The 26,861-nt window shown below is 38.7% G+C and overlaps 2 protein-coding genes across 3 annotated transcripts; one reads left to right on the top strand and one right to left on the bottom strand.

The window, feature by feature from the left end:
* Positions 1-1,921: 1,921 nt before the first annotated feature.
* TMEM263 (transmembrane protein 263) lies at positions 1,922-20,980 on the bottom strand. Of its 2 annotated transcripts, XM_023195382.2 has the most exons (4): positions 20,449-20,980; positions 19,299-19,366; positions 8,449-8,518; positions 1,922-4,858 (listed from the first exon to the last, which is right to left on the bottom strand). In XM_023195382.2, exons 3-4 carry the CDS (start codon positions 8,510-8,512, stop codon positions 4,572-4,574), a joined length of 351 nt encoding a protein of 116 aa, XP_023051150.1. In that variant the 5' UTR covers positions 8,513-8,518; positions 19,299-19,366; positions 20,449-20,980; the 3' UTR covers positions 1,922-4,571. The 2 variants fall into 2 exon arrangements, with proteins under 2 accessions (XP_023051150.1, XP_023051219.1); XM_023195451.1 differs by lacking the exon at positions 19,299-19,366 and having other exon boundaries at positions 20,449-20,793.
* On the top strand, positions 20,582-22,504 carry LOC116418962 (proline-rich protein 2-like). Its single transcript, XM_031936357.1, has one exon. The coding sequence runs from the start codon at positions 20,588-20,590 to the stop codon at positions 20,996-20,998; it is 411 nt and encodes a 136-aa protein (XP_031792217.1). The 5' UTR covers positions 20,582-20,587; the 3' UTR covers positions 20,999-22,504.
* The last annotated feature ends 4,357 nt before the right edge of the window (positions 22,505-26,861 follow it).

Here is a 26,861-nt window from a genome sequence, read left to right as displayed (position 1 = left end):
ATTCTTGCTCTTTCACTCTTAAGTGTCTCAGTTGGGAAGACATTATATGTGATATGGTTACCTTGGTAGTTAGATGTCAATTTTGAGATGCCTACTAGACATCCTAGGAGGAATGTCAAACAGGCAAATGGCTAAGTCTGGAGTTGAGTTTCAGGCAGAACTGAAAATACATATTTGGGGATCATCTGCCTATCTATGATATTTAAAGCCATGGCTCTAGATTAGACTGCCTGGGGGGGAAAAAAGTGCAGATTTGGAGTGGGGTAGTTGGCCAAGCCTGGAAAAAGACTGGTCAAAGCAAGAAGTTGGTCACAGGAAGAAACAAGGACGTGGTCAATAATAATGAAGCCACTGAGGGGTCAACTAAGATACAGAGAAGTGACGAATGGGTTTGGCAAAAAGGAAATAATTGGTTCACACTATAGAGTGATTCTGGGCCAGGCACTGTGGCTCACACCTGTAATCCCAACACTTTGGGAAGCCAAGCAGGAGAATCACTTGAGACCAGGAGTTTGAGACCACCCCAGGCAACACAGTGAGATCTTGCCTCTACAAAAACGTTTTAAAATGTTTTAAATCAGCCTGGTGTGGTGGCACACACCTCTAGTCCTAGCTACTTGGTAGGGTGAGGTGGGAGGATGGCTTGGGCCCAGAAGATCAAGGCTGCAGTGAGCTATGTTCCTACCACTGCACTGCAGCCTGGGCGACATCGAGTGTGAAAGCAAACATACAATAAAAGGGCATATTAGAAAGTTTGAGTGGCTACATGTACTTTGTGGCCATTAATTTAAAAGGAGACTAGTCAATACAGCAGTAAAATTTAAGTGCTCAGATCTAGGCACGGAGAACCAGAGGTAGTTACAGTTATAGAAATACATTTGTAGCTTACTCTAACTTGAAAAGATTACATTCTTAATCAATTGTGCAGTATACTGACTTTATTTTCCCTTAGGGCCCATTCCATTGCTTTTGGCTTTTGAACCTCTGAAATTGTTCTGCTTTGCCTTTTTTTTCCATTCATACATTCTAACTCAGATCTTCCTATGAAACAATTTTAAAAATTCCAAATCAGTAACATAGCAGGGGGAGATATCCTTCCATTAAACACTAGAGTCAAATTCGGTTTCCTCTGTGAAAAAAGGCTCTTTAACAAAATTAGATTGTCTTCAATTTGTGTAAAATCACACTAAATTCATTGCTGTAGCAAAATGTGGTCACCGAAGGAAATATGATCACCTGAAAGACTTGCGGTAAGCTGCGAGTCAGACAGCCTGGTCAATCAAGCATACAGGCTGCACTGAATGTCAACACGAGAATAAAGGCCTAGTTAGTGAGTAGCCCCATTTCTGTTCCTGGACATAAGCTGGAGAAGTTGTGACCTACACTAATTCAAATGTGATATGGAAAATTCAACTAACACTGAAAGTTCGCCTGTTCTGTATTTGTGAGAGAATAACGGTACTTCCTTCATAAGGCCCTCATGCTGATTAAATGAGAAGTATGGACACTACCTGGCAGGTATGCAGATGCCTAGTAAATATCAATTTTCTACACTCCTCCCCACCCCTTTTAGTCATTTCTTTCCAGTGAGATGTCTAAGTTGGTTCCACAGCTACTTAGAACAGAGAGAAGTGCTCCCTGCTTTATAATCCCTCCATCAGTTTTCAAACTTTGTTGTACACTAGAATTAACCAGAGAGGTTGTTAAAATGCAGTCCTGGGCCCCACCTTGCAGAGATTTGGCAAGTTGGGGTAAAACCTAGAAAGCTATACTCTTAATCTTTATTAGAGTTGCTTAAAATATATTTGTATTTCATGGTTGTGTTAGCATCAAAATACATGTTTGTACATTACTATCAAAAAAATTTTAAATTAGCTACAGCACTTTCTGAACTGCAACGTAACTAAAAATGGTAAGATCACCCTGTTTTAAAGTTTCCTTTATTTCTTTAGATCTTTATGAAACATTCCATCTTTTGCAGATCATAGTGCTTTATTAACAAATTCATGTGTTCTTTTCCCATCCCTTTAATACAAAAAAAAATTATTCATCAGTTATTTTCATCTGACATTTCACTAAGTACAGAATGCATAATGTCAACATATTAGATCAGCCATTCAAGTGGGTCACATAAGTTTATCCTCATTGTGCCAAATACCCACTCAAAGGATAAGCTGAATAACAGATGCCTCCAGGTGTATACACTAACCTGAATTTCTTGATGTGAACTAGTCCTGTGTAACAGGTCAAATTGCTAGTCTTTCTAAGTAAACTAAAAGAGACTGAAGTATACAGCTGTACATACATATCATCAAATGGTAAGTTCAATTCAACAAGAACCTCTATAACTAACTGTACATTTGTACAGTTTTCTGCTATCATTGCAAAAGCCCCTCTGAACAAAGTTATAGTTTAGAATTTAAAACAATTTTGATGAGACAAAACGTACCGGGTGGCTTTTCTATAGCAGAAATTAATTACAACCATTTTTCCTCAAGCAATTTTAAAGACAGGCAAAGTTGAAAATAAATATGCAAGCATACAGTAAACAAAATGTCTATACTGAGAAATTCAGATACAAAGCACAGTGGAGTCTACAACTGTAGAAGGTAGAAATACAAACTAGCAATGAAGCAATAATTTCTTCCAAATAGCAGGAAACAAGTTCTCCAATACCATTATTTAAATCATTATTTAGTGCTCACCTATTGATTTTGGAGGATTTTTTTAATCCCGTTTGCTGATTACAACATTTGACCAGAATCCCAACAAATACCTTAAATCATACTGCATGAAATAAATGACCATTTAATTCCTGATTAGTTGAACTCCTTAATGACTTCAGTTTTGTATATAATAGAAAGGTTCAAGAACCTTTGTAGATTTGCTTACAATTGCTGCTGGTATTTATGAAAGCGTTTAAAAATTATGTTATATTCTTATCCATTTGTTGATTCCACATTAATGTAATTCTCTTAAGTATTTTATAAACAATTAAGCCTTGGGTGTTAGAATGGTCTGTTTCAAATTTTCAGGCATGCTATCTTGACTGACTTACTGCAAGGTATCACCCCCCTTTCCTCCCCTCCACTATGAAAAAAAAAAGTTGGCAGAATGGAGACAAATTTTCAGATTTAAGTATAAAGAAATTTAAGATTTTCCCAGGCTTGGATTATAATCCTTGGTTGATAGGAATGCCAGGTATATATGCCAATTGTTAAATGTTTATGAAATTAAACATGAAACAAAAAGAAAATGAATTCCAGCTAAATCATACTGAGAAGGAATGAAACATGAGACATACTAATAAGATACGACACATTTATCATCCATAATCAAACACTTCAAATCCCTGACTGAAATTGGCTTGAAAAATGATACAAACTCTACAGCTGCTTTAAAGGACTGTAAGATAACATGTTTTTAAAGCCTACATAAACCATTGAAGCACTTTTATATATTTTATATTCAAAACTAATCTATGGAGCTCATTTCATTCCATTTAAAATAGTAAGTCCTCACATATTTGTGGTTACTTTTACAGTGTTTTTAAAAAAGGAGTACTGCTGATAATTTAAGACATCCTAAAGACAGAATAGGTGTGAAGGCTTCTTGTTATATTTTGGGTGTTTTAGGTAATTTTTAAGAACTTAAATTATTTGTTCCTCCTTAATAACTCTTCCAAAATACCTTCTGACCTGTAAGTAAATGTTCCTTAGGCACTGTGAGGTGTATTAATGATGAAGCATGAACCCAGGCTGAGAAGTGTACAATTTAATTTTAACTACTGCCAGAACAGTTAACAAGCACTGTCTTATCCACTGACAGCAGGAAATGCCTTTACCGCACTACTCCTGAGATTCTAAAGAGGGAAAACTACTTTCACAAACAACCTTTAAAAGAATCCATAGATGACTCTAAGAACAGCACATACTCAGGGTATTAGAAAAAGATGTTTTCTTTTGTAAGGCATCAATGATTAAAATAATAAAACGCATGTTTACTAACAAAAGATGGTTAACATTATCATAAAACCATTTATCTTTTCTTTTTAAACTTCTCTAATTCCTGCTAATTTTGCCAGCTCAAATAAGAAATGAATGCCACTTGGCCTAATCAACTATGGTTATAAAAAACTAAGACATCTGAAACTATTAGGCACATCAAAGGTACGGCTTATGTAATTCAAGGTTCCCTTCTTAAGGGGCAGGTGAGTTACCTGGTACATTATACATATGGAACTGTGAAGATCATCTACTAAATTCAACTTTCACATTTTTAGTCAAACTGAAAGACTTATAGTAAATATTCAAACATACCATATCTTCAGTTACAACTGAGTAAGTGTAACATTTTACCAGATAAAAAGCTGGAACTTAAGTATGAGAAACCTTCATATACTGTGCTTGTATTGGTCTCTTCTTTTTAGATGAAAGCCAGTCATCAGTACTTTCAACACAGCAGTTTAGAAGATAAACGTCCAAAACAGTTGACTTGGTTGTAGTCCATAATTTAGCAATTCAATGCCACTGGCATTATAGTGCTGTGGAGCACAAGTGTATCTCCATATTTTAGTCAGATTTGTCTTTCTTCTTTCCTGTTAAGGGCACTTTGTTTACAACAGCAGACCCAACAGCTGTAACACCTCCAGCCACAGCAGATACACCCCCTTTCACCAGCCCTATTCCCACGGAAGGCACAGTTGTAACAGCTGTTTTGGTCACTTCCAGACTCTTTCCACCAATCCAAGCCACACCACCAATGGTGGCACCAACAGCTCCCTTCGTAACACTGAAGATACCCCCAGTCACACGGGACAACATGCCTGGTTGCTGCTGTGGGTGATCTTTCATTGAACCTAATGAGAGAAAATATCATGAGACAATCAAATATAAGTCTTTAGAAGAGCAGTACACATCATTAAGTAACCTAAGACTTCCTCACAATGAGGAGGTTGATTTGATAAGGCCAACCACACCAATTCAAAGACACTGAAGAGCTCTTCCTTCAGGGTATAGTTGTACATGTTTTTACAACATCTTGGTCTAATGCTAAGTCTTAGTATCTATGAGAAGAAATGCTTTAGAGACTAGACAACTTTTGTAAAACAGAATCCTATTTTAAATGTTTCCTTGATTTACGGTTTTGTTAACAAATAACCTTTATTTTACATCCTAAAAGGAAGATGAAAAAATAAAAAGATAAACTATATTTGGCCTTCATTTCCTTGATAGAATTTCATCAATCATTACCGAAACAATCTTCTTTGTAAAAAGCAGTAGTTTTCAAGGTATGGTCTGGGACCACTGCAGATGCCAAAGACCATTTCAGGGGGTCTACAAGGTAAAAACTATTTTCATAATATTATTAAAATATCATTTGTCTTTTCACTTTCTGTCATGAGTCTACAGCAGAGTTTTCCAGAAGCAGAATGATGTATAATACAACAGACTGAATGCAGAAGCAGCTGCAAGAATGTAGCTGTCTTGCATTAATCCAAACATTAAAGAGATTTGCTAGAATGTATAAACCAGTATCACCTTGCTCACAATTTCCACAATATTTTTTTGTTTTGAAAGAATTACTATTCACAAAAACATTTTAATTATGTTAATATGGGTTCTTTTAATGAATAAAATATTCAAATTTCTCAGTTTTTATTGCTAATATGGTAAATACTGACAAAGATATAGCTCTTTGGGGCCTTAATTTTTGAGATTGCAAGACATCCTGAAACCAAAAAGTTTAAGAACCCCTAAGTAAATACATTTGGGTCTCTGCTCTATGTCTCCCTTACTGACATATTGAAAGAGCTAACACTATGTAAGAATAAAAAACTATTCATCATTTAAAATCATGTTATCTACCTAAAAAATGATTTTTATTCAGACATAAGTAGGACAGAGAAACTACAGCTATGGCGAACACTCAAAATTACCACCTCCATAATTCTTATGAAAGACAGTGTGTGCTTTAAGTATCTAGTTTTTGAAAACTGGAGATATCTCCCATAAAAGGTAATAGCAATATGAAAAATTAAGCTGTATCTAAGTCATTATTTTCTTTGTTTTTTTTTTAATAGAGCCACATATATTAGCATGTAAACTCAAACTTAGGAATAAAATGACTAGCAGAAAGATTTCATAAAAATTTGCACCAGCATAAAATGAACACAGGTCTTTTCTCGTTAGTAACCTAATAATTTAAGCAGCAACAACACATAAGCATTGGTGTTTTTCTAAACTTCATGGAAAAATATTTGGTACTTATACAATTCAAGCTTTACCTCTAAAAAAGAGGGGAAATTACTGGGTACATAAGTTCAACTAAGAGCACCAAAGCTACTAGAATCTAGCAGAATGAGGTTCTCAGAGAAAGTATCATGGGGAAACTGATAATATTTGATGGAGAAAATAAAAAATTCTGAAAACTGAGCTTTCTGATGCACAAGGCACAAATTTACCTTGAGATGGTTTTTCTTTTCTTTGTTTGAAGATTTTACATTGTATCACAAGAGGGAAAATCTCACTGACTGGTCAAAATATCTTTACAAAACAGTGCATAAATACAAATACAGCAATAGCTATGAATTTTAAAAACCAAATATTTTATTAAAACTAGTAAGTATAGTTAATACAAATTTTTTGATGACTGAAGTAAAAGACAAGATATAAATGAGCATTTGAATATATTATAAAATTATGATGGAAAGGATTACATAATTGATAATTCTTCTGGAATCAAGGTTACTAGTCCTAGGAAAAAAGGCAAAATCCTGATTTGAGGCTACAACAGATAACTGCCTCATGCCAAATATCTCCTTAGTAAAACTGTCTTGCCATGCCAAATTTGGTACACATGCATTTAAAGAAGACAATTTTTCTTAATCAAATCGGATAAATAATTAATGCAGCTGATTTCTTTAATTACAGTGTACTCTTAATTATCACCATATAAATTATCTGCTTTGCAGATTCCTCTTGTTTAGTGGTTGGCATAGAAAGACATTCTGCTTTGTTCTCTTCCTTGATAATCATGCCCCTGGATGGCCTTTATTTATCCCTTTCCTGATTTCTTTCTCACAAAGTCCTTGTTAACTTTCTCACTGAACCCTAACTTTTCAAAACTCCATGGTTCCAGACGTAAAAATGTAAGGCATGAGTTAGTAATTTTCCAGGCTATTCATCCACCAAACTAAACCTAATCAGCTAGTTTTTGTTTTGTTTTGTTTTGTTTTTTGAGACAGAGTCTCACTCTGTCACCCAGGCTGAAGTTCAGTGGCACGATCTTAGCTCACTGCAACCTCCGATAGTTCTTTTTAATTCTTTTTGGCTTAAGTGTAAACTCTTTGTTCCTATTTTCCTAGCAATTTCATTTTTGCCTACCAATATAAGAAATATAGGAAGAAAATTTTAGACAATGGTTAACAGAACTAGGAAAAAATATATAATACCTAGAGTCACAACCTCCAGCCCTAGTAATCAACATGCAATTCTCCAAGGAGATCACTATTTGAATTAAGTTTAGTAACAGTCTATACCAAAAACATGCCTCTAGTAATTTTCTGTATGTACTCAGGACATTCAGGTGTGTTTCCAAGGGTTTTTGAAGAATTAAAATGATTCATGGTATCACAATTTTCAAACTAAAAGAGAATTATGACTTAAAAAGACAAATGAAGCAGACCCCAAGATCATGTGTTAATAGAGGAGGAGAGCTACCAATTACAATGTAATAAATAATAGGAGTTTAACAACAAATCTCTAATGCCTCTTGAATTAGGCTGATATTGTATGCAGGATATCAAAACTAAACACAGTCCATCCTTCCTCTGTATCCATCCTCACCCTTTACAAATGAAAGGATACTCATACTTCTAAAATGGTCTTAAAAGAAGAATGACAGGAAAATATTATGGCTTATATGGTAAAATTGTGTCCCTATTCACCACTATCTGTGCTTTCTTATTAGAGGCTAAAAATGTTATCTTCAATTATTTTGGGGACATATTTACTGACAAGGTAAACACGTTATATTTCTTTAAATTTAATTAAAAAATCAGGGCTGGGAGTGGTGGCTCACACCTGTAATCCCAGCACTTTGGGAGGCCAAGGCAGGTGAATCACCTGAGGTCAAGAATTCAAGACCAGCCTGACCAGCATGGTGAAACCCCTGTCTCTACTAAAAAAATACAAAAAATTAGCTGGGCATGGTGGCGTGTGCCTGTAATCCCAGCTACTTGGGAGGCTGAGGCAGGAGAACTGCTTGAACCCAGGAGGCGGAGGTTACAGTGAGCTGAGATCGTGCCATTGCACTCAGCCTGGGTGACAGAGCAAGACTCTGTCTCAAAAAAAAAAAAAAAAAATTTACAAAAATTAAAAAATAAAAACTATCAGAACTTTAATTCAGTGTATTTTTCCATTCTTAGTGTTACAGATGTATACTTACCTTCTGGTGGTTCATCATTAAGGTATGATGGGATTTCTTGTTGATTTTTATCTGTCTGATTCATGATCTCCTAAAACAAAAAAAAACACAAACACATTTCATTTTAACCTCAATATGTGAGACTACCTCTTGTCACATGCTAAATTGTGATTTCATCGACATTATTCAGATAACATTTTATACCCACTCTACAACTAGTCTTCGTCTTGTTTCTCTCCTACTTCAAACTGTGGCATTTAATAAATACTTTAAATTGTACCAGTTGACAATATAAATCTTATGTGAAACACCCACCAAAGAGTGGCAGTCACAGTGTAAGTTTTCCTACGTTGTTACTGTGGTGCTTCAACTACAACTGAATGTTACTCACTGAAAGAGAACTGGAAGATAAGGGTTAGCCGCAAAATGTTGTTTCCTCCTACAGAATACTGGTTAACTTAATTGTGACTTATTTCACAATAGACTTAAAGAAAAAAGTATACCATAACAAAAAAGGTGTTCCCCAGACAGAATGTCTATTATTAAAAAGTCAAAATATAACAGATGCTGGCAAAGCTGCAGAAAAAAGAATGCTTATACACTGCTAGTGGGAATGTTAATTAGTTCAGCCATTGTGGAAAGCAGTTTGGAGATTTCTCAAAAGAACTTAGAACTACTATTCAACCCAGCAATCCCATTTCTGGATATAACTCAAAGGAATATAAATCATTCTACCACACATGTGTGATGTTCATCACAGCACTATTCACAATAGCAAAGACATGGAATCAACCTAAATGCCCACCAACAGTGGACTGGATAAAGAAAATGTGGTACATATACATCATGAAATACTATGTAGCCATAAAAAAGAATGAGATCATGTCCTTTGCAGCAACACATGTAGAGCTGGGGGTCATGATCCTAAGTGAATTAACACTGGAACAGAAAACCAAATACTGCATTTTCTCCCTTATGAATGAGAGCTAAACACTGAGTACACATGGACACAAAGAAGGTAACGAGACAGCAGGGCCCGCTTGTAGGTGGTGAGAGGAAGGAGAGTGAGGGTCGAAAAACTACCTACCTGGGTGATGAAATAATCTGTACACCCAACCCCCACAACACACGATTTTACCCATGTAATGAATCTGCACATGTACTCCTGACCCTAAAAGTTGAAAAAATAAATAAATACTAAGGTGTTATCTGAGAAAGTCCTTAAAAAAAAGACATCCCACTCTTGTAATGACACCACCAATCTGAATCAGTAACAGATGAATTTTAATGACTTTCTGCTGTTCTTAGAGCTCTTATGAACAAAGGCAGTAACAGAATTCAAAATTTACTGTAAAAAATATATATTATACTATGATTAACTCTAAGTAGTAAGGGAACCTAAGAAATAAAATAAGCTGTGCTGCAGTAAGGAAAACATGATTAAAATTTTATTTTCCCTATTTCCTTTACTATCATAAAACACTGCCTTTTAAATTCACTTGAGTAAGTCAAGACTAGAGCAAGTCAAGATTGGTCTAAAAGTGTTCTTTATAATATACTGTCTGGCTTGGCCAGGAAACTAAGGTTGTGATCCCAGCAGTCAACTAAGTATTTCCTAGTCATACATCCTTGGAGTCCAAATTATTGTATGTGTACATATACAATAGATATTAAAAGGGATATTGTGAAAATTAACAATGTAGTTCAATACATTAATTAACAAACACTGATTAAGCACCTACTCCTGGGCCAGACAATGTTTTAGGTGCATGGAGTACAGTAATCAATGAAGACGGAAAAACTCTCTGCCATCATCAAACGGATACTCCAGTGGGGAAAGGCAATAAATAAAGAGAGTATTCTATGTCAGCAGTATTTATATACTATGGAGAAAAAGGGATGGATAAAGAGAGGGTGTGATTTTTTAAATAAATTTTTTCTTTTTTTTTTTTTTTGAGACAGAGTCTTGCTCTGTTACCCAGGCTGGAGTGCATTGGCATGATCTCAGCTCACTGCAACTCTGCCTCCCAGGTTCAAGCAATTCTTCCGCCTCAGCCTCCCGAGTAGCTGGGACTACAGTCGCGCATTACCATGCCTGGCTAATTTTGGTATTTTTAGTGGAGATGGGGTTTCACCATGTTGGCCAGGCTGGTCTCGAACTCCTGATCTCAGGCGATCCGCCCACCTCAGCCTTCCAAAGTGCTTGGATTACAGGCATGAGCCACTGCGCCTAGCCAGGGATGGATGGGGAGAGGATATGATATTTTAGATAGGATAGTCTGTGAAGGCTTTACTGCAATGACACTCAAAGAAGGTAAGGATACAAGATATTTAGGTGAAGAGTCTTTGCAGAAGAAGCAATGGCAACAGGAAAGGCCCTGATGTGGGAGCTTACCTGGATCAGCAAGAAGGAACAGCTAGTAAAGTGTGGCAGGGTGGCAGCAAGGGCAGAAGGAGAGGAAGTCAAAGAGTGAGGTCTGGATCAATGTAGGCCCTTGAAGGCGAAGATGGAGAGTGGCTTTTAACTGAGTGAGATGGGAAACTAGTAAAAGGCACTGAACAAAAGAGTAAGGTGATCTTTTTTTTTTTTTCGTTTTGTTTTGTAGCAAATTTATTCATGCATCATTTTTTTAGGTTTGCACAAATAATCCTTGAGCCAAAACCAGTCACCTAAAATAAATTAAAAAAAAATAAGTAAATAAAAGGATTTGTGGGTTTTCTTAAAAGACAACTGTTAACATGGTGTTAGCTAGAAATGAAGTTGAGTGTAGTAGGTGCCATAATTACTTATCTAATATACTATTATAATGGAGTTTATTTTTTTTTTATTATTATACTTTAAGTTCTAGGGTACACGTGCATAACGTGCAGGTTTGTTACATATGTATACTTGTGCCATGTTGGTGTGCTGCACCCATCAACTCGTCATTTACATCAGGTGTAATGTGTGTAAAGTGTGGCAGGGTGGCAGCAAGGGCAGAAGGAGAGGAAGTCAAAGAGTGAGGTCTGGATCAATGTAGGCCCTTGAAGGCGAAGATGGAGAGTGGCTGCTGTGGGAAATACAAGCAATAGGAGAACGACAGCAGAGGCAGAAAGTCCCATTAGGAAACAACTTCAATAATTCAGGTCAAAAAATGTTGGTGGCTTGGATGAGGGTGGTAGAGGCAGATGTTGTGAGAAGTGGGAATTTTCAAAGGTGGTTTTAACTTCATGGAATTCATCTTGTTATGCCTTTAAAACCTAAATCCTATTTAAGATGAGACTTCTCTGCACCCCCACTGAGTCCAGCAGCAAATGCTGTGTTTAATAAATATTTTTCAATTGCTCTAGTGAAAATCCTGACTCAGGTCATTTATCAATGGCACCTAATCTTATCCTGGTTTGATTTGAGAATTTAGCACATCATCCCAAACATAAGATTTAAAAAGGAATAGTAAAGCTAAGTAATCTCTCACAGAAAAACCAGGAAGAATTTCAGCTGATGCATTACTGGGAAAAGAGGTTCTTGACAGATATGCCTTAATTTTAAAATCCCCAAATCACAAAGGTACATTTATTACCATTCACATTTACATTTTCTTTGATCTATCATCATGGTAAGATCATAACAAATTATACAGGATGGTGGTTAAGGCTCTGGGGTCAGAGTGCCTGAGTTTGAATCTCAGCTTGACCATAAGCTGTACAGAAGAGGACAAATAACTTCATTAAATACTTGCTGTTTAGGATAGTTAAAAATCAAAGACAATTCTAGCCTTAACCCTAAGATGAGAATACTATTTAACATATTCCAAAACAAAACATGCAGAAATTCCTGGCAGAATATGTGTACCTTCTGAGAAATGATGATTTTGAAGCCACTTACTTCCCTACTGGACTATTAATTTCAAGAGGACAGACACCTTTGTCCAACTTGTTCATCACGGTAATCTCAGTACTATATATTAATACCATACACTGACACACAAATCCAGGAGATCCTTCGGCTGGTCAATCAACAGAAGGTATCATACCCTATAGAGAAATATGGGAAATTACATATGCCCAACCATCTTACATGTTTTAACTGGAGTTTAAAAATAGGTGTGATTATGACTGTAACTGCATACATTTCAAAACTGACTTTCTGGTGCCTACCCCATAAATCCCTACCAACAGTCTTATCTTTTATTTCTAATACAGTCTCCCTTAAAAACAATTATTTTTCTATATCCTATCTTGTAATTAAGAAAAAGACCACAATTTTAAAAAATGAGTTCTGCTTTATGAGAGCATAACATATATGAAATTTAATCTAAATAATATGAATTGACTTCATCCTTCTGTGGGTAGTCAATACGAAGCCATGAGCAGAGTTATACTGTCATATCTGTGCCTTAAGATGCCAACTGAAGCAAGAAGAGATGGAAGGACAGAGAGATTAATACAATAAGTGGCTATTTTAGTAGTCCAGTAAGATAGAATGACAGTCTAAACTCTGCCAAATTTTCATGTCTAAATAAATGCTTTGGACCAAAATACTAGGGTCACCTTTGAATTCTGCTTTTCTTTTACATTTCCATCTAATTATCGGTAAATTCTGTTGCCTAAATAAATCCAGATTATAACCACTTCTCATTACCTCTACTGTTACCACTTTAAACCATCATAATCTCTTACTTGGAGTACTACTGCAAAATCTCTGAATGGGTCTCTGAGCTTCCACCTTTGTTCTTCTTTCAGTCCAGTCATGTCATACTCTGCTTAAAATCCTCCAACTGCTTCCTATTTTGCTTAAAATAAAATTCAGAGTCCTTATACCTTTGCCTTTGAGGCCAGATATTTAATCACCATCTCCACTATTCTACCTCTTATTCATTCCAATCTAGTAACACTGAGTTCCTTGTTTATCCTCTCCTCAAAGTCTTTTCCCCAGTATATGCACATGGCTCAGGTCTTCCGATAAGATCCGTTATCAGAAGATGTTCCCTGACCACCTTATAATAGATGAGCACCCTCCACTCTTCTTATCATTTTCACCTAATCTGTTTAGTTTGGGTCTCTCCCAATTAAAATGTAAGCTCCATGAGAACAAATACTTGGTTTGTTCTCTATCACCAGAGACTTAATCAATGATGCATGGTGGACACTCATATACTTGAATTTTTTGTAAGCAGAATGTAACTTGGGTATTAATGTGAGATGAAAGGGAGAATCTAATGTCATATTTCTAGTATAAGACAGAGATGATGAACACAGAGAACATCAGAAGAGAAACGTTTTGAAAGAAGACGAAGGACTTGTTTCTGAACAAGCTATATTTGAAATACCTTCAGGGCATCCACAGACGTTCAGCAGGCAATTGGATTTAAGGGGAAAGAGACTCAGCATAAAGTCTGAGTTAGAGTTGAGGTTCTAAAAGCAGTTTGAAGTGATAGTTGAAGCTCTGAGCAGTGGGTAATATGATCAAGGAAAAGAGTGATGAGAAGTCGACTGACAGTGTTAATTGGCCAGCTCATAATTAAGAGGTGAGCAAAAGAGAAGCCAGCAAAAACAAACAAAACACATCTGAAAATGAAAAATGAATACAGCCTCATGGAAAGCAAGAGAGGAATTTATAAGCTTCCAAAAGACACACATTATGCAGAAGTTAAAATAATGTATGATCAAATACTACAGAAAAATGCTAATGCTATATTTAGAGACTGTAAAAGGCATATATCATCATACCCAATTTTTTTAAAAATGCATACAAAAAGACTGGAAGAAAGTATGCCAAAGTATTAATAAAGATGCCATGGGGAGTAGAAATACGTAAGTTTCACATTTTACATACACATGCACGAAGTAGTATATATAGCATTTATATATTCATAGTATATATAGTATTTGTATATAGTTTTAAATACATATACATGAAAATATGCAGTTAAATACATATAGAAATATGCATAGTTAATTAATGTCTATAAATTTTCTACCATAAAAATGTATTGCTTTTATAATTAAAGAAAAATACATATTTTCAAGTCTTGGAAATCAGTGATATTCATAAATCATATTTTAAAGATTATGTAGTTCATCTAATCCTAATTATTCTAAGTTTTAGCCACAGATGAAGTTAATAATCTAAAAAACAATGTACTTGAATCACATGATGCTTTAAGAAAATGGTATCACTGAGTTTTGTTCACAGTTACGTCTTGGGTAAGGAAATCCTGACAAACAGCCTTACGCGGGTTATTACTATATTAACTGTACAATACTGTTAAAGACATTACCCACTACAACACTTAATAGCTCTGATACGGAACTTCACATAAGAAATTTCTTCAGAGGTAATTATTCAGAAAATGTCTTGTTTCCCCCAAATATTTAGCATGTTTTCTTAAAGATTTATGCATTTTTATATTTAAAAGACACAAAGGTGTAATGTCTTCCTTCTCTTTGGCTTCCAGAAAGCTTATAGCTAAAATCCCAGCTCAACTAGGTAGACTCCTGTGGCCTGCATAGTTGTATCCTATCTTCCTCCACACTTCCACACCTCCTCAAGACCACTACTCGGATTGCTGTTTCTCCCTGGCATGCAATTTGAATATCTTATTTACATATTTTACCAATTTGTTGGTACATGTTTTTGTTGTAAGCTGCGAGATAGTATTTGTGAGATAAGTGAATAAAAAGAAAATATTGTAATCCCAGCACTCTGGGAGGTTGAGGTGGAATGCTTGAGCCAAGGAAGTCAAGACCAGGAAAACATAATGAGCATAATGAGACTTCATCTCTACAAAAAAATAAATAAATAAATAAATTGACTGGGCATGGTGGCACACGCCTATAGTCCCACATATTTGGAAGGATGAAGAGGAAGAATTACCTAAGCCCAGGAGGTTGAAGCAGCTGCAGTGAGCCATAATCGTGCCATTGCACTCCAGCCTGGGCAACAGAGCGAGACCCTGTCTCAAACGACAGGACAGGACAGGATGAAGACTGGTGGGGAGGGGAGGGGAGGGGAGGGGAAAGAATCCACATATACTTTAAGCATCACAAGAAGAAATATATACCAATATATGGCCCAAATTTGGGGTTTAAAAAAAAAAAAACTCTAAGCTAGAGTCATGCTTTCCAAATGTATCTTTTTAAACACAGGCAGTGGTATGCCAAGGACTTAAGAATCCACAGGAGAGACATAATGCCTGCATTTTAATCCACAGTAATGTAAAATACTGTTTTATTTTTAAATTCACACACAGTAAAAAGTAAAATGAAAAGTGCTTGAGCATTGTTTTTTTTTAAGATAACTAGACTTTCAAGAGATTTCACTCTCGCCTGGGGCTGCTTCCGGGTATATTCTCAGACTTACCAGCTCTCCTTGCCAGTCCAACCACACTCCCACTCCCACACCCAGCATGAGTTCATTCTGGCCTTAAATTAGGAGTATTTCTGTAGAGGAGTGTGAAATGTCAAAAGCTAGATACTATTATATAGAAATATTCAATTGCATTTAAAAATTTATTAGCAGTAGTTACCAAAAGGATTATCAATAAACAAGGAAGTAGCAACTCTGGAGTCCTGCCATGCCAGGCATATGTTAACCTAGACTAGAGGAATTCACTATTTAGAAAGCCTTGAAAGTCCTAAGTGCCACAAAGATTAGTTTCATTGAGACCAGAAAAAAAAAAACAAAACAAGGGCCGGGCACGGTGGCTCACACCTGTAATCCCACCACTTTGGGAGGCCAAGGCAGGTGGATCACCTGAGTTCAGGAGTTCGAGACCAGCCTGGCCAACACGGTGAAACCCATCTCTACTAAAAATACAAAAATTAGCCAGGTGTGGTGGCACACACCTGTAATCTTAGCTACTCAAGAGACTGAGGCAGGAGAACTGCTTGAACCCAGGAGGCAGAGGTTGCAGTGAGCCAAGATCTCACCACTGCACTCCAGCCTCGGTGACAGGGCAGGACTCCATCTCAAAAAAAAAAAAAAAAAAAAAAAGATTAGTTTTGTTTTGATGTTTGGGTATCTTGTACATCACACCTTAATAGTCAGTATGTAGTATCAAAATTCCTCTAGAACTCTTAGGGTAATAAAACTTAGTATTAATTTTTATTAATTAAAAAGCCACAAGTATTTGAGATTTTTTTTTCCTGAATTCCTAATTTGATCATAAGACACTGAGTTACCTTATAAAGGTATTTGCTAAAATCCTTAACTGTGTCATCTGTACTTTTCATTCACATAAACCATTCCAAAGTCCTACACACAAATATGTGTCTAACTTTTAGTGATATTACCTCTTTATGGATATTGCCACTTCGTTACTAAAGATAAATACTTTTTATATTACTATCCTGCTTATTATCACCATTGTAGGAGACCTGTTTCTCTTAGTAGAAACTGTGAAGATAAATAGACCCCAATCTAAAACTTTGAAAGGTAAATAATCTACTAATAAAATTTAAGAGTATATATGTAGAGACAAGTACCAACTGACAGTAAAAATTTCAAAATGGGCCTGTAATCCCAGCGCTTTGAAAGGCTGAGGCAGGCAGCATCACCTGAGGTCAGGAGTTGGAGACCAGCCTGGCCAACATGGTGAAACCGCATCTCTACTAAAAATAGAAAAATCAGCCAGGTGTGGTGGTGGGTACCTGTAATCCCAGCTATTAAGGAGGCTGAGGCAGGAAAATCTCTTGAACCTGGGAGGTGGATGTTGCAGTGAGTGGAGATCGTGCCACTGCACTCCAGCCTGGGCAAGAGAGCAAGACTGCATCCCAAAAAAAAAAAAAATCAAAACGACCATTTTTAAATGTCACTCTGAAGTAATACATTATAATTATTAAATTCTATACAAACTATCTGCCCTGAACTCATTGAATCATTAATTCTACATATACTTGAGCCCTACTATGTGGCAGGCACGCTGGTATGCAATTAGGAGTTCAGTGTGATTAAGCACACACAGGCGCTACTCTAAACTAGAGTTTACAATCCAGTGGGAATAGACTTTTCCAGCACTTGCCATTTAGTGAGTCATTCAAGAAACAAATTATATATTCAAGAAACAAATATATCTGCTCTCTAGGAGCTCATAATGCACAAGTTTCTATTAAAAACATACTTTCTCGCTGGGCCTGGTGGCTCATGCCTATAATCCCAGCACTTTGAAAGGTCCAGGCAGGAGGATTGCTTGAGTCCCGGAGTTTGACAGCAGCCTGGGCAACATAGCAAGACCTCGTCTCTACCAAAAAAAAAAAAAACAAAACAAAACAACACATACTGTTCTAAGGAAGACAGTAATGACAGACAATATCCTTAGATAAGTACAAATGATTTAACTTATTCTACAGACATAAATCAGTTCTACCTTTTGGTCCTGAAGTGTGAATAAACTATTACAGTACCAACTAAACTGGTTATAAGTGGGTTTTTAAGAAATTGTGCCATATGAAAGACTTCTTTGTTGTAGACTGTATATCATGACTACAAATTCATCAGCAGTTACATTAAGCATTGTAGAGATGGGAAGAAATAATTCTTGCCCAGTACAATAGTATCATAGATTTAGTAGCTGGCGAATATATTGAGCAAGGATTAACAACACAATTCCCTAAAGGATAATTTATTCCAATAATAGAAATAAGTAAACAAACACCTCTTGGGAAACTGGTTTTCTTTCTAAAGGAAAATAGATGAATCCATGTTGTTTGTGGGTTTCAGTAATATTTCATATATAAAGTTTTTATTCATAATAAAAAATTCTGAAAACAGTACATACATTTTCCTCTGGGTAGCACCACCCCTCTATACACCAAAGGAAGTTAAATAACACTAACACGTTATATAAAGCTTAACTACAAAATACAGTGCACAACTTTATTGGCAAAGCCACTTAAAACTACCTGTTATTCAACAGTAGGTGCCAATGTCCCTATAATAGAAAAAGACAACTATAAATGAATTAGCTAAATCCTTCTACATATTCTACCTAAAAGAACTTGGCCACATCCTCACTCCCATGTTTTAGCTTCTTTGCCAAATGATTGCAAAGAGATTCAAAAATATATTTATATAGAGCTCTAAAACATATACACCAACAAGCAGAGTACATTAAAACTCCAGCTGTTTTTATGTTTTTCTAGTTAAACCAACTATCGGGAAGAGTCTGCTTTTAAAGATGGCCCCTGCCCATTAAATCAACAGCAAATAGGCTACAAGAAATGCTCTCAATCTAGCAAGGAAGAAAAAGTCATCTGCCAGTAAAACTTGTAAGTGCCCACTTAGACGAGTAATAACTGACAGTGTCAAAAAGGCAATTTTTAAGGGTTGTCCTTAAACGAAACATTAAGCAGAATTACAATACTCTATCAAACCAGAGAACCAGCACACCATCTTCACATGATTTCAACAGATATTTGCATTCCTACTATGTGTCAAACATTCTGTTAGGCACTGAGGCATCCTTGTGAACAAACATACAGAGGTCCTATTCTCAAGATGTTTATATATAATCCAGTGAGATATCTTCCGGAAGCAGAAAAAAAGTAAATACCTAATAACTGAAACAAAGAAAGGTAAAGATTTTCCTGTAGTTTAAAAAAAAAAAATCAAACACATGCACACACACAGACACCTACCTGTATATTTGTCTAATGTAGCAACCGTTATAATTTCTAACGATGCTTTCTATAAATGGACAAATTTTCACTGAACTTGGTTTCTGGTACATCTGTTCTAACAAAGACTAAAGAAATGAAAGTGGAAAAAGCAAAACAGGATGCATATGGGTTTATCAAAGGCTACTTCTCCCTTTCTTTTTAAAAAGTTAAGTATGGGCGCGCGCGCGCGCACACACACACACACACACACACACACAAGCGCGCGCGTTTACCTGTTGGTGTGGTATCGATATTTCTGGGGAACCCTTGAGGGCACTCACACCAGCAGAAGTTTCAAAGGCTAAACAATAGCATACAGCAAATAATCACATATAGCAAATTTTTTCATTTGGAATTAGCACAGTGTTCACAAGGACGCAAAAATCAAATTAAGAACCCTTCCCTTTTCTCTAGGTGTTTCCAAACCCTTCCAGGTGGCCCCTTCTCTCCCCATGATCCCTTTAGGCTCTAGGCAAGCGTGTGTGTGTGTGTGTGTGTGTGTGTGTGTGTGTGTGTGTGTGTGTGTTTTCTTTAGCAGAGAGAGTGACGTGGCAGGAGGCAGAAAATGACCCTGGAGGCGCCGTGGCTAGCTAGCGCTGAGCTTGGCACCTCCTCCCTCCGCTCCACGTTGTACACCCAGCACACCCCCCACTCCCGAAGGGTTCCAGAATTTCTATGTAAGAAGGATGTAGGACAAGAGATCTGATTGGAAGTGGGAGCTGGGGGATCGGTCTTGAAGCTGCGTGTACAGAGCAGGCAGTTTTTATTTAGACTGGGAGGCAGTGACGGCACGGATGGGTGCTCAGCACTCCCTGTCACACCTGGGCGCCGCCAGCACCCTCTCCATTCCCACTTTTACTTTAGGTTAGGCGTGGGGATACAGCCTTCCTACCCAGGAAGAGCTATGGGGGTGTCGACTGGAGGACAAGTCTTGTGTGCCTGAACCCAAGAGGGAGGTTTATCAACAGGTCAGGAGTTGGCAGGGCGAGGAAGACCAGTACCCAAGCCCCTCCGCTGCATCCGCCTCCCAGGCTGCAGACGCCCCCCAGGCTGCTGACGCCCCCCACCTCCCTCCTCCGTCCACAACCAAGAACCCCCAGATGCTAAGAAGTCAGACGGAGGCTTTCCAGGGGAATGCCCAAGCTCCAATCGCGGCGTGGCAGTCAGCGACGTATAAGGAGGAGTAGCCCCAGAAGCGAACCTCCATCCGCCCCCAACTTCGTCCCGCCCCTCCCCCTTTCCCTCTCAGGCCTCGCCGAAGCCCAGCTGGGCAGCCAGGCCGGGCAGTGGGAGGTGAAGGGCAGGGGCGCCGACGGCAGAGGGCGACGGAGGAAGGCAGGAAGCCGGGACTGCACCCCTGCCCTCGCATCCCACCTCACTCACCGCCGGGATCGCGGCCAGCGCTAGGGCAGCAGCCGGGCGGAGGGAGCAGGCCGGCGCCTAGGAGAGCTGAGGCGGCCTGGGCGGCAGCTGCGGCCGGCACAACCCCAGGCAGTCGCGGCTCTGGAGGCGTCCTTTCAGGATGTGGAGCTGGAAAACTGTGGCGGCGGCGGTGGAGGCGGCGGCCTCTGGCTGCGGACGTGGCGCCCGACGCGACCCGCCCCCTCCGCCGCCTCCTCAGCTCCCGCCTCCTCCCGCGGCTCCGGCTCCGAGGCGCACGCGCGCTCTTGCAGCCCGGGCCCCTCCCGCGCCCACCGGGCCTACGCCCACCCGTTTCTCGCAGGGTCCGGCCCTCCCAGCAGTCCCCAAGCGGCCTTGTCCCTATTGCGCACGCGCGACGCTCCGAGGCCCGCTCCCGCCCTTTTGCCCTCTGGGCGCCTCCGTGGGAACCCCCCGGCTGGCCTGCGCGCGCCTCCTCCGGGGGTCTCCCCGCCTTTTTCCGCCGCCATCCAATCAGATCGGGCGAGGGGCGCGAAGCCCGGGAGACGCGTAGGCCGCGGTCCCCAGGCCTGGTGCTTTGGCATCTGCGGCTGCCCGGAGTCGCGTTCCGCGCCGAGTAACGGTCTTCAGAATTCAGAACCTTCGCCTTAGGGAAGGTGGGACAGTCGCCAGTTTCTCCAGCACTTTCTTCGTCCAGGGACGTCCGCCTGCCTTGCCTGCTGTCCTCAGGGAGTGACAGCGGGGCCTGCTCAGACGTTCACGTCGGGGCTCTCTACAGGCCTTTGTGACTAAGTGCTAGGGGTGAGGAGAGACGTGTCTTATTTATGTGTTTTTCAGTTTGTTATGATTTTTTTTTTTATTTTACTTCTCCCTGCCCTAAAATTGAGCTCCTTGAGTAAAAACCCGCCTGGGTCGCCATCACCCTAGGCTTGGTGCAGGGCCTGCCAGGCGCTCGAAATTTGTTGAAGAGGTGGGTGTTTAGTATCGAAAGAGCCGCAGATTGGGCATTAGAAAGCCTGGCTTGCGCCGCGTCCTTGCCACTGGCTTACCAGGCCCCTCCACGTGGTCCCCGCCGTGGCAGCAGCTCTCCTTGCCCGTCCAAAGGCACGGGGAGGCGCGCGGCGGCCCCGCCTGAGCTGAGTCCCCTGGAACGTGAGACCGTCTCGCTCTGAGCTTCAAAGCGGGGTTGCAGGAGCCACCTCAAGGTCGTTTTGAGGACTGGAAGAGATGAACTGCTCAAAGCCTGCTTAACTAGATCAATGGTATCGATTAACTTTTCTTTGACTCCCTTTCCACACCTATAAAATGAAGATGACGGGAAACTTGTCATACGTTTGTTTGTGGTTGGTGGGAAAGGTCTTTATGAACTGTGAAGTCTTATGCAAACGTGAGATGTTTCCTTTCGCAATCTGAATAGCAACTCAAAACATATTGAAGCAAAAACACGCGAAGTCAAAAACATACACAGGAAGCAAAAAAAAAAAACCCTCACAAAATGGTTTATCAACTGCAGAATATTCAGGATGGTGGAACTGAATGATAACTATTGATGACATAGCTCAGAAAGGACATGCTAAAGCATGCTGGATGAAGCTAACTTTGATCCGGTCTTAAATGGAATGGGCTATAGTTTATAGCTTCAACCTAAATATTAACTTATGAAATCAGAGAATTAAGGCCACTTAAGCCACTGTGCTCAGACTGTCAAGATATTTTAGTTTCTCAAAGCAGAAAGAGGAAATTAAATAATCTTGTCAATTCAACATATGGGTTGGATGATTAGCAGGATCCATGGATTGTTCTGTTTATCCAGTATGTGAAGAAACGGATATCTTCTGTTCTCTTGTTATTACAAAAACTTCTGTCCTTAATATGTGACCTTTGAAGGTTGAACTCTAGGTAAAATTATGAAGTGCACAGTTACGTCTTTTTTCTTCTCTTTGCACGTCGTTTTACAAGAGAATCTAATTATTATCAAAATACAAATGACTGACAAGATTTTAGCCACTCCTGGGAGATTTTGCATTTTTACAGTTGTTAAACACCGTAACTCAAAGCAGCAGTTGAATCTGTTTCATAAACCAACTAAGATTTAAAAGAGCTTCTTTGGGAGGTCATGAGTTCACCAGAAACTTCTGAAACTACAAGTGTAGGAGTTCAGCCTATAAAACGAAGAAATACATGACTTGTACTATTTCTTCATTTTATAGGCTGAACTCCTCTAAGTTCTTGATTCCCATTCTGTGACCACCCTTTCTTAGATTATTAAAATAAAATACAGGTGGCTCATGCCTGTAATCTCAGCACCTCAGAGGCTAAGTCAGGGGAAGATCACTTGAGCCCAGGAGTTTAAAACCAGCCAGGGCAACATGGGGAGATCACATCTCTTAAAACATTAGTTATTGAGCATGGTGGCACACTCCTGTGGTCCCAGCTATTTGGGATACGGAAGCAGGATTGCTAGAGCCTGGGAGGTCAAAGCTGCAGTGAGCCGTGGTCACACCACTGCATTCCAGCCTGGACAACAGAGTGAGACCCTGTTTCAAGAAAAATAAAATGAAACATTTATTTCTGGGTGTTATTTTGAAAGATTTTGTCATGTCTTAATGAGCCCTGGCCAGGTAATCATAGCACTTTGGGAGGTCAAGGTGGGAGGATGCTTAAAGCCAGGAGTTTGAGACTAGCCAGGTCAACATAGTGAGACCCTGTTTCCACAAAAAATAAATAATTAGCCAGGTGCAGTGGCATGCACCTGTAGTCCTAGCTACTTGGGAAGCTGAGGCAGGAAGGTCACTTGAGCCAGGATTTCAAGGCTGCAGTGAGCTATGATTGTGCCACTGCACTCCAGCCTGGGTGACAGAGTGAGACCCTCTTTCTTAAAATAACAATAATAATGAATTCTTTGTACCTTCAGGCAATAAAATTCTTTTAACAAAATTCTTAATACACATACCAATTACCCAGCCTCTTAAGTGACTGAGTTTTCTTCTAGTTGGGTACACACACAGTCTTTTTGCCTTATTGAAAAACTTAGAAATTAGATGTGACATTGCTTAACATGGTGGGGTGGTTCAAAGAGGACCAGAAAGAAGCAAGTCAGAAACCAGTTATGTTAAGAAATTATTTCTAGGCTGATGGTACACCGAAGTTTAAAAACCTCCAGCCCAACCTTCTACCCAATATGTGGGTCTGTCTCCTAGTATGTGCACAATCATAGTTTTCATCATTATCAAGCCCTCTTCCCAGAGTTTCAGCATGCACTCATTTAAGTAACAAGCCTACTTGTTGCAAGGTGTGCACGTTTTTCCTGTTTCACCATGTTTTCATGAGTGTAATGCGTTATCCTTGCATTAAATTAACAGCTTTATAAAGGTTAGTTACCACCCAGTGTAAATCATTATGCTTTCTATCCTCACTTTCTTACTGCTCTTTGCCATTCCTGGCACAATCACCTGTGCTATTCTTGGTTTTCCTTTCCCTGCACAAATATCCTTCTTAATTTTTCCTATGATATGGCAGATTTATTTGACACAGCTCCTAACCTTGATCATCTGATTCATCTCAATCCAATGAGGCAAGTACATTGTATTCTAATATAGGGAATCCTATATTCATGTGAGGAAACTGAAGCATAGACAAGTTGGATAATTTACCCCAGGTCCCACAGGCTAGTGAAGAGCAGGCTCTAGAATCAAACCCAATTTTGTCTGACTCTAGAGTCCAAGTTCTTAACCACTATATTCTAAGAAAGAGAAAAGCAGTTTCTGACATGCAGTAGATGCTGGCACACTAGGCTTTGGTATTCTTGTTGAACAAAAACAATTTTAGAGAACATCAACATCAGATGAGGTCACTCCGTGATCATGGTAGATCAGGACAAAAATAACACTACTTCATAATCATGTCTGAACGTAGACAAAAACACAAATGCTGTCCAACCCACCAAATGGAATGCATAAAACGAAAATACCAAACTAGTCTACGTAGCTGTTGCCTCTTTGCCAATGACAGCTTTAGCCTCATTCCAGTTTTCCCTCTTTCTAGATAAGATTTATTAAGATACCCACTCATAGAATTACCCCCACTTCCTGATAATATCCTGTTTAGAGCATAGAGCAAAGTTCCACCTCTTTAAACCTCTATCAAATCACCTAACACAAACCCAAATCTTAATATAAGATTTTATTGAACATCTTACAGATATGCCACATGGTTCCCCGTGATGTGTTCTCCCTTGCTGCAATGAGTAGTAAATTCAACTTGTTCAACCACAGGTGTGTTCATGGTGATCTTTGACTAGAAAGCATTGACAATTCTTTCCGAACAATTCTATATCATGCATTTCTATGGAGTAGAAAGCATACTTGTTAGGTATTTCTGCCAATCAAAGTAACTGGAAACTGCCCTTTAATCTCCAGCCATTCCAGCCATAGCATTGTCACACCAAAGCTAGAAGGTTCCCTTTCTTTTTGTGGGTCATATATAGAGTGTCTGCTAAATTGAGCCTTATTAAAAGATAGTGAAAAGAAACACATATGTTGGAATAATTGGACATCATTTTGAAAACAAAAGCTCAACACCTATAAACTCATACCTTTCACCATATATAAAATAATTCAAAATGGATCATAGATCTAAATGTGAAAATATAAAACTTTTAGAAGAAAATATAGGAGAACATTTTTATGATCTTGAATTAGGCAAAGTTTTCTTAGATACAACAAAAAACACACAATCCATGAAAGAAAGAAATTTATAAAAACTTGCTCTTTGGATAACACTTGCTCTTTGGATGACAAGAAAACAAAAGAACAAGCAACAGACTGGGAGAAAATATTTGCAAAACATACCTTTTTTTTTTTTTTTTTGAGACGAAGTCTCGCAGTGCCATCCAGGCTGGAGTGCAGTAGCGCAATCTCAGCTCACTGCAAGCTCCGCCTCCTGGGTTCACACCATTCTCCTGCCTCAGCCTTCCAAGTAGCTGGGACTACAGGCGAGAAATTAGCCCGCCACCATGCCCAGCTAATTTTTTTTTTTTTTTTTTTTTTTTTTGTATTTTTAGTAGAGGCAGGGTTTCAGTGTGTTGGCCAGGATGGTCTCCATCTTCTGACCTCATGATCTGCCTGCCTTGGCCTCCCAAAGTGCTGGGATTACAGGTGTGAGCCACTGCGCCCAGTCAAAACATACCTATTAAATGACTGTATTCTGAATATATGAAACACTCTTAAAACTCAGAAGACAATCCAGTTTTAAAATGTGCGAATAATTGAACAATCACTTCACCAAAGGAAATACATAGATGGCAAATAAGCACATGAAAAGATGCACAACCCCTCCCACCCCAAGGCAACCACTCATCTGTTTTCTCTCCTTTTGCCTTTTCCAGAATATCATATAAATGGAATACAGTATGAAGCATTTTTAGTCTTGCATCTTTCACTTAGAATAATGCATTTGAGATTTATTTATGTTGTGTATAGTATTTTGTTCCTTTTATTGCTATTGTCTATTTACTATAGTAGTCATTAGAGAAATGCAAATCAAAGCCACAATGATCACTACTTGGTTGAAATAAAAACAATTTCAAAAGCTATTGATGATGGACAAAAACTAAAACTCTCAGACATTGTTGGTGGGAATGCAGAGGGGTGCATACACTTGGGAAATGGTTTGGGAGTTTCTTATAAAGTTATGCATACACTTGTGATATGACCTAGAAATCCTACTCCTAGATATTTACCCAAGAGGAATGAAAACATGATCACACAAAAACCCGAACATACTTTACAATCATCTAAAACTGGAAACACCCTAAATGCCCTTTAATTTGTGAATGGATAAGCAAATGGTGGTACATATATACAACAGAATCTACTCAGCATATAAAAGGAATAAACTGCTCCTACACACAACATAAATAAATCTCAAGTGCATTATTCTAAGTGAGAGATGCAAGATTAAAAAGTCTTCATACTGTATTCCATTTATATGACATTCTGGAAAAGGCAAAATCATAAAAAGAGAAAAGAGATCAGTGGTTGCCTGGGAGGTGAGAAGAGTTGACGATAAAGTGGAGCTTAAGAGAACTGAGGAGGGGTAATGAAACTGTTGGATATCTTGACTGTGATGTGTGTGGGTGACAGAATGTATGCATCTGCCAAAACTCATAGATTTGTACACTAAATAGAGCAGTTTTACTGTGTGTAAATTATATCTTAATAATTTTGACTTGAAAAAAGAGAGATGTTGAAATGGAAAAAAAAAGGTTGTGATGAGGTAGAGCTACCTGGCACCATGAATATGAACACTGGCCTAAAGGTGAACAGCCTCTTATACTCCTAATGGGAAGTACTTCACAGTAGTTTCAGTAATACAACCTGAGGTTAAAGATGTTCCGTTTATTCTTATGTTTTTGC

The sequence above is a fragment of the Piliocolobus tephrosceles genome, chromosome 10 (assembly GCF_002776525.5).
Source record: "Piliocolobus tephrosceles isolate RC106 chromosome 10, ASM277652v3, whole genome shotgun sequence".
NCBI classification, from domain to species: Eukaryota; Metazoa; Chordata; class Mammalia; order Primates; family Cercopithecidae; genus Piliocolobus; species Piliocolobus tephrosceles.
This window is presented reverse-complemented; position numbering and strand designations above follow the sequence as displayed.

Excerpts from the sequence above, each read along its gene's own strand:
- TMEM263 (XM_023195382.2), bottom strand. The coding sequence starts at position 8,512 with ATGAATCAGACAGATAAAAATCAACAAGAAATCCCATCATACCTTAAT. Across the intron at positions 4,859-8,448 it reads TAATGATGAACCACCAGAAG|GTTCAATGAAAGATCACCCA; the intron begins GTAAGTATACAT and ends TTCTCTCATTAG.
- LOC116418962 (XM_031936357.1), top strand. The coding sequence starts at position 20,588 with ATGTGGAGCTGGAAAACTGTGGCGGCGGCGGTGGAGGCGGCGGCCTCT.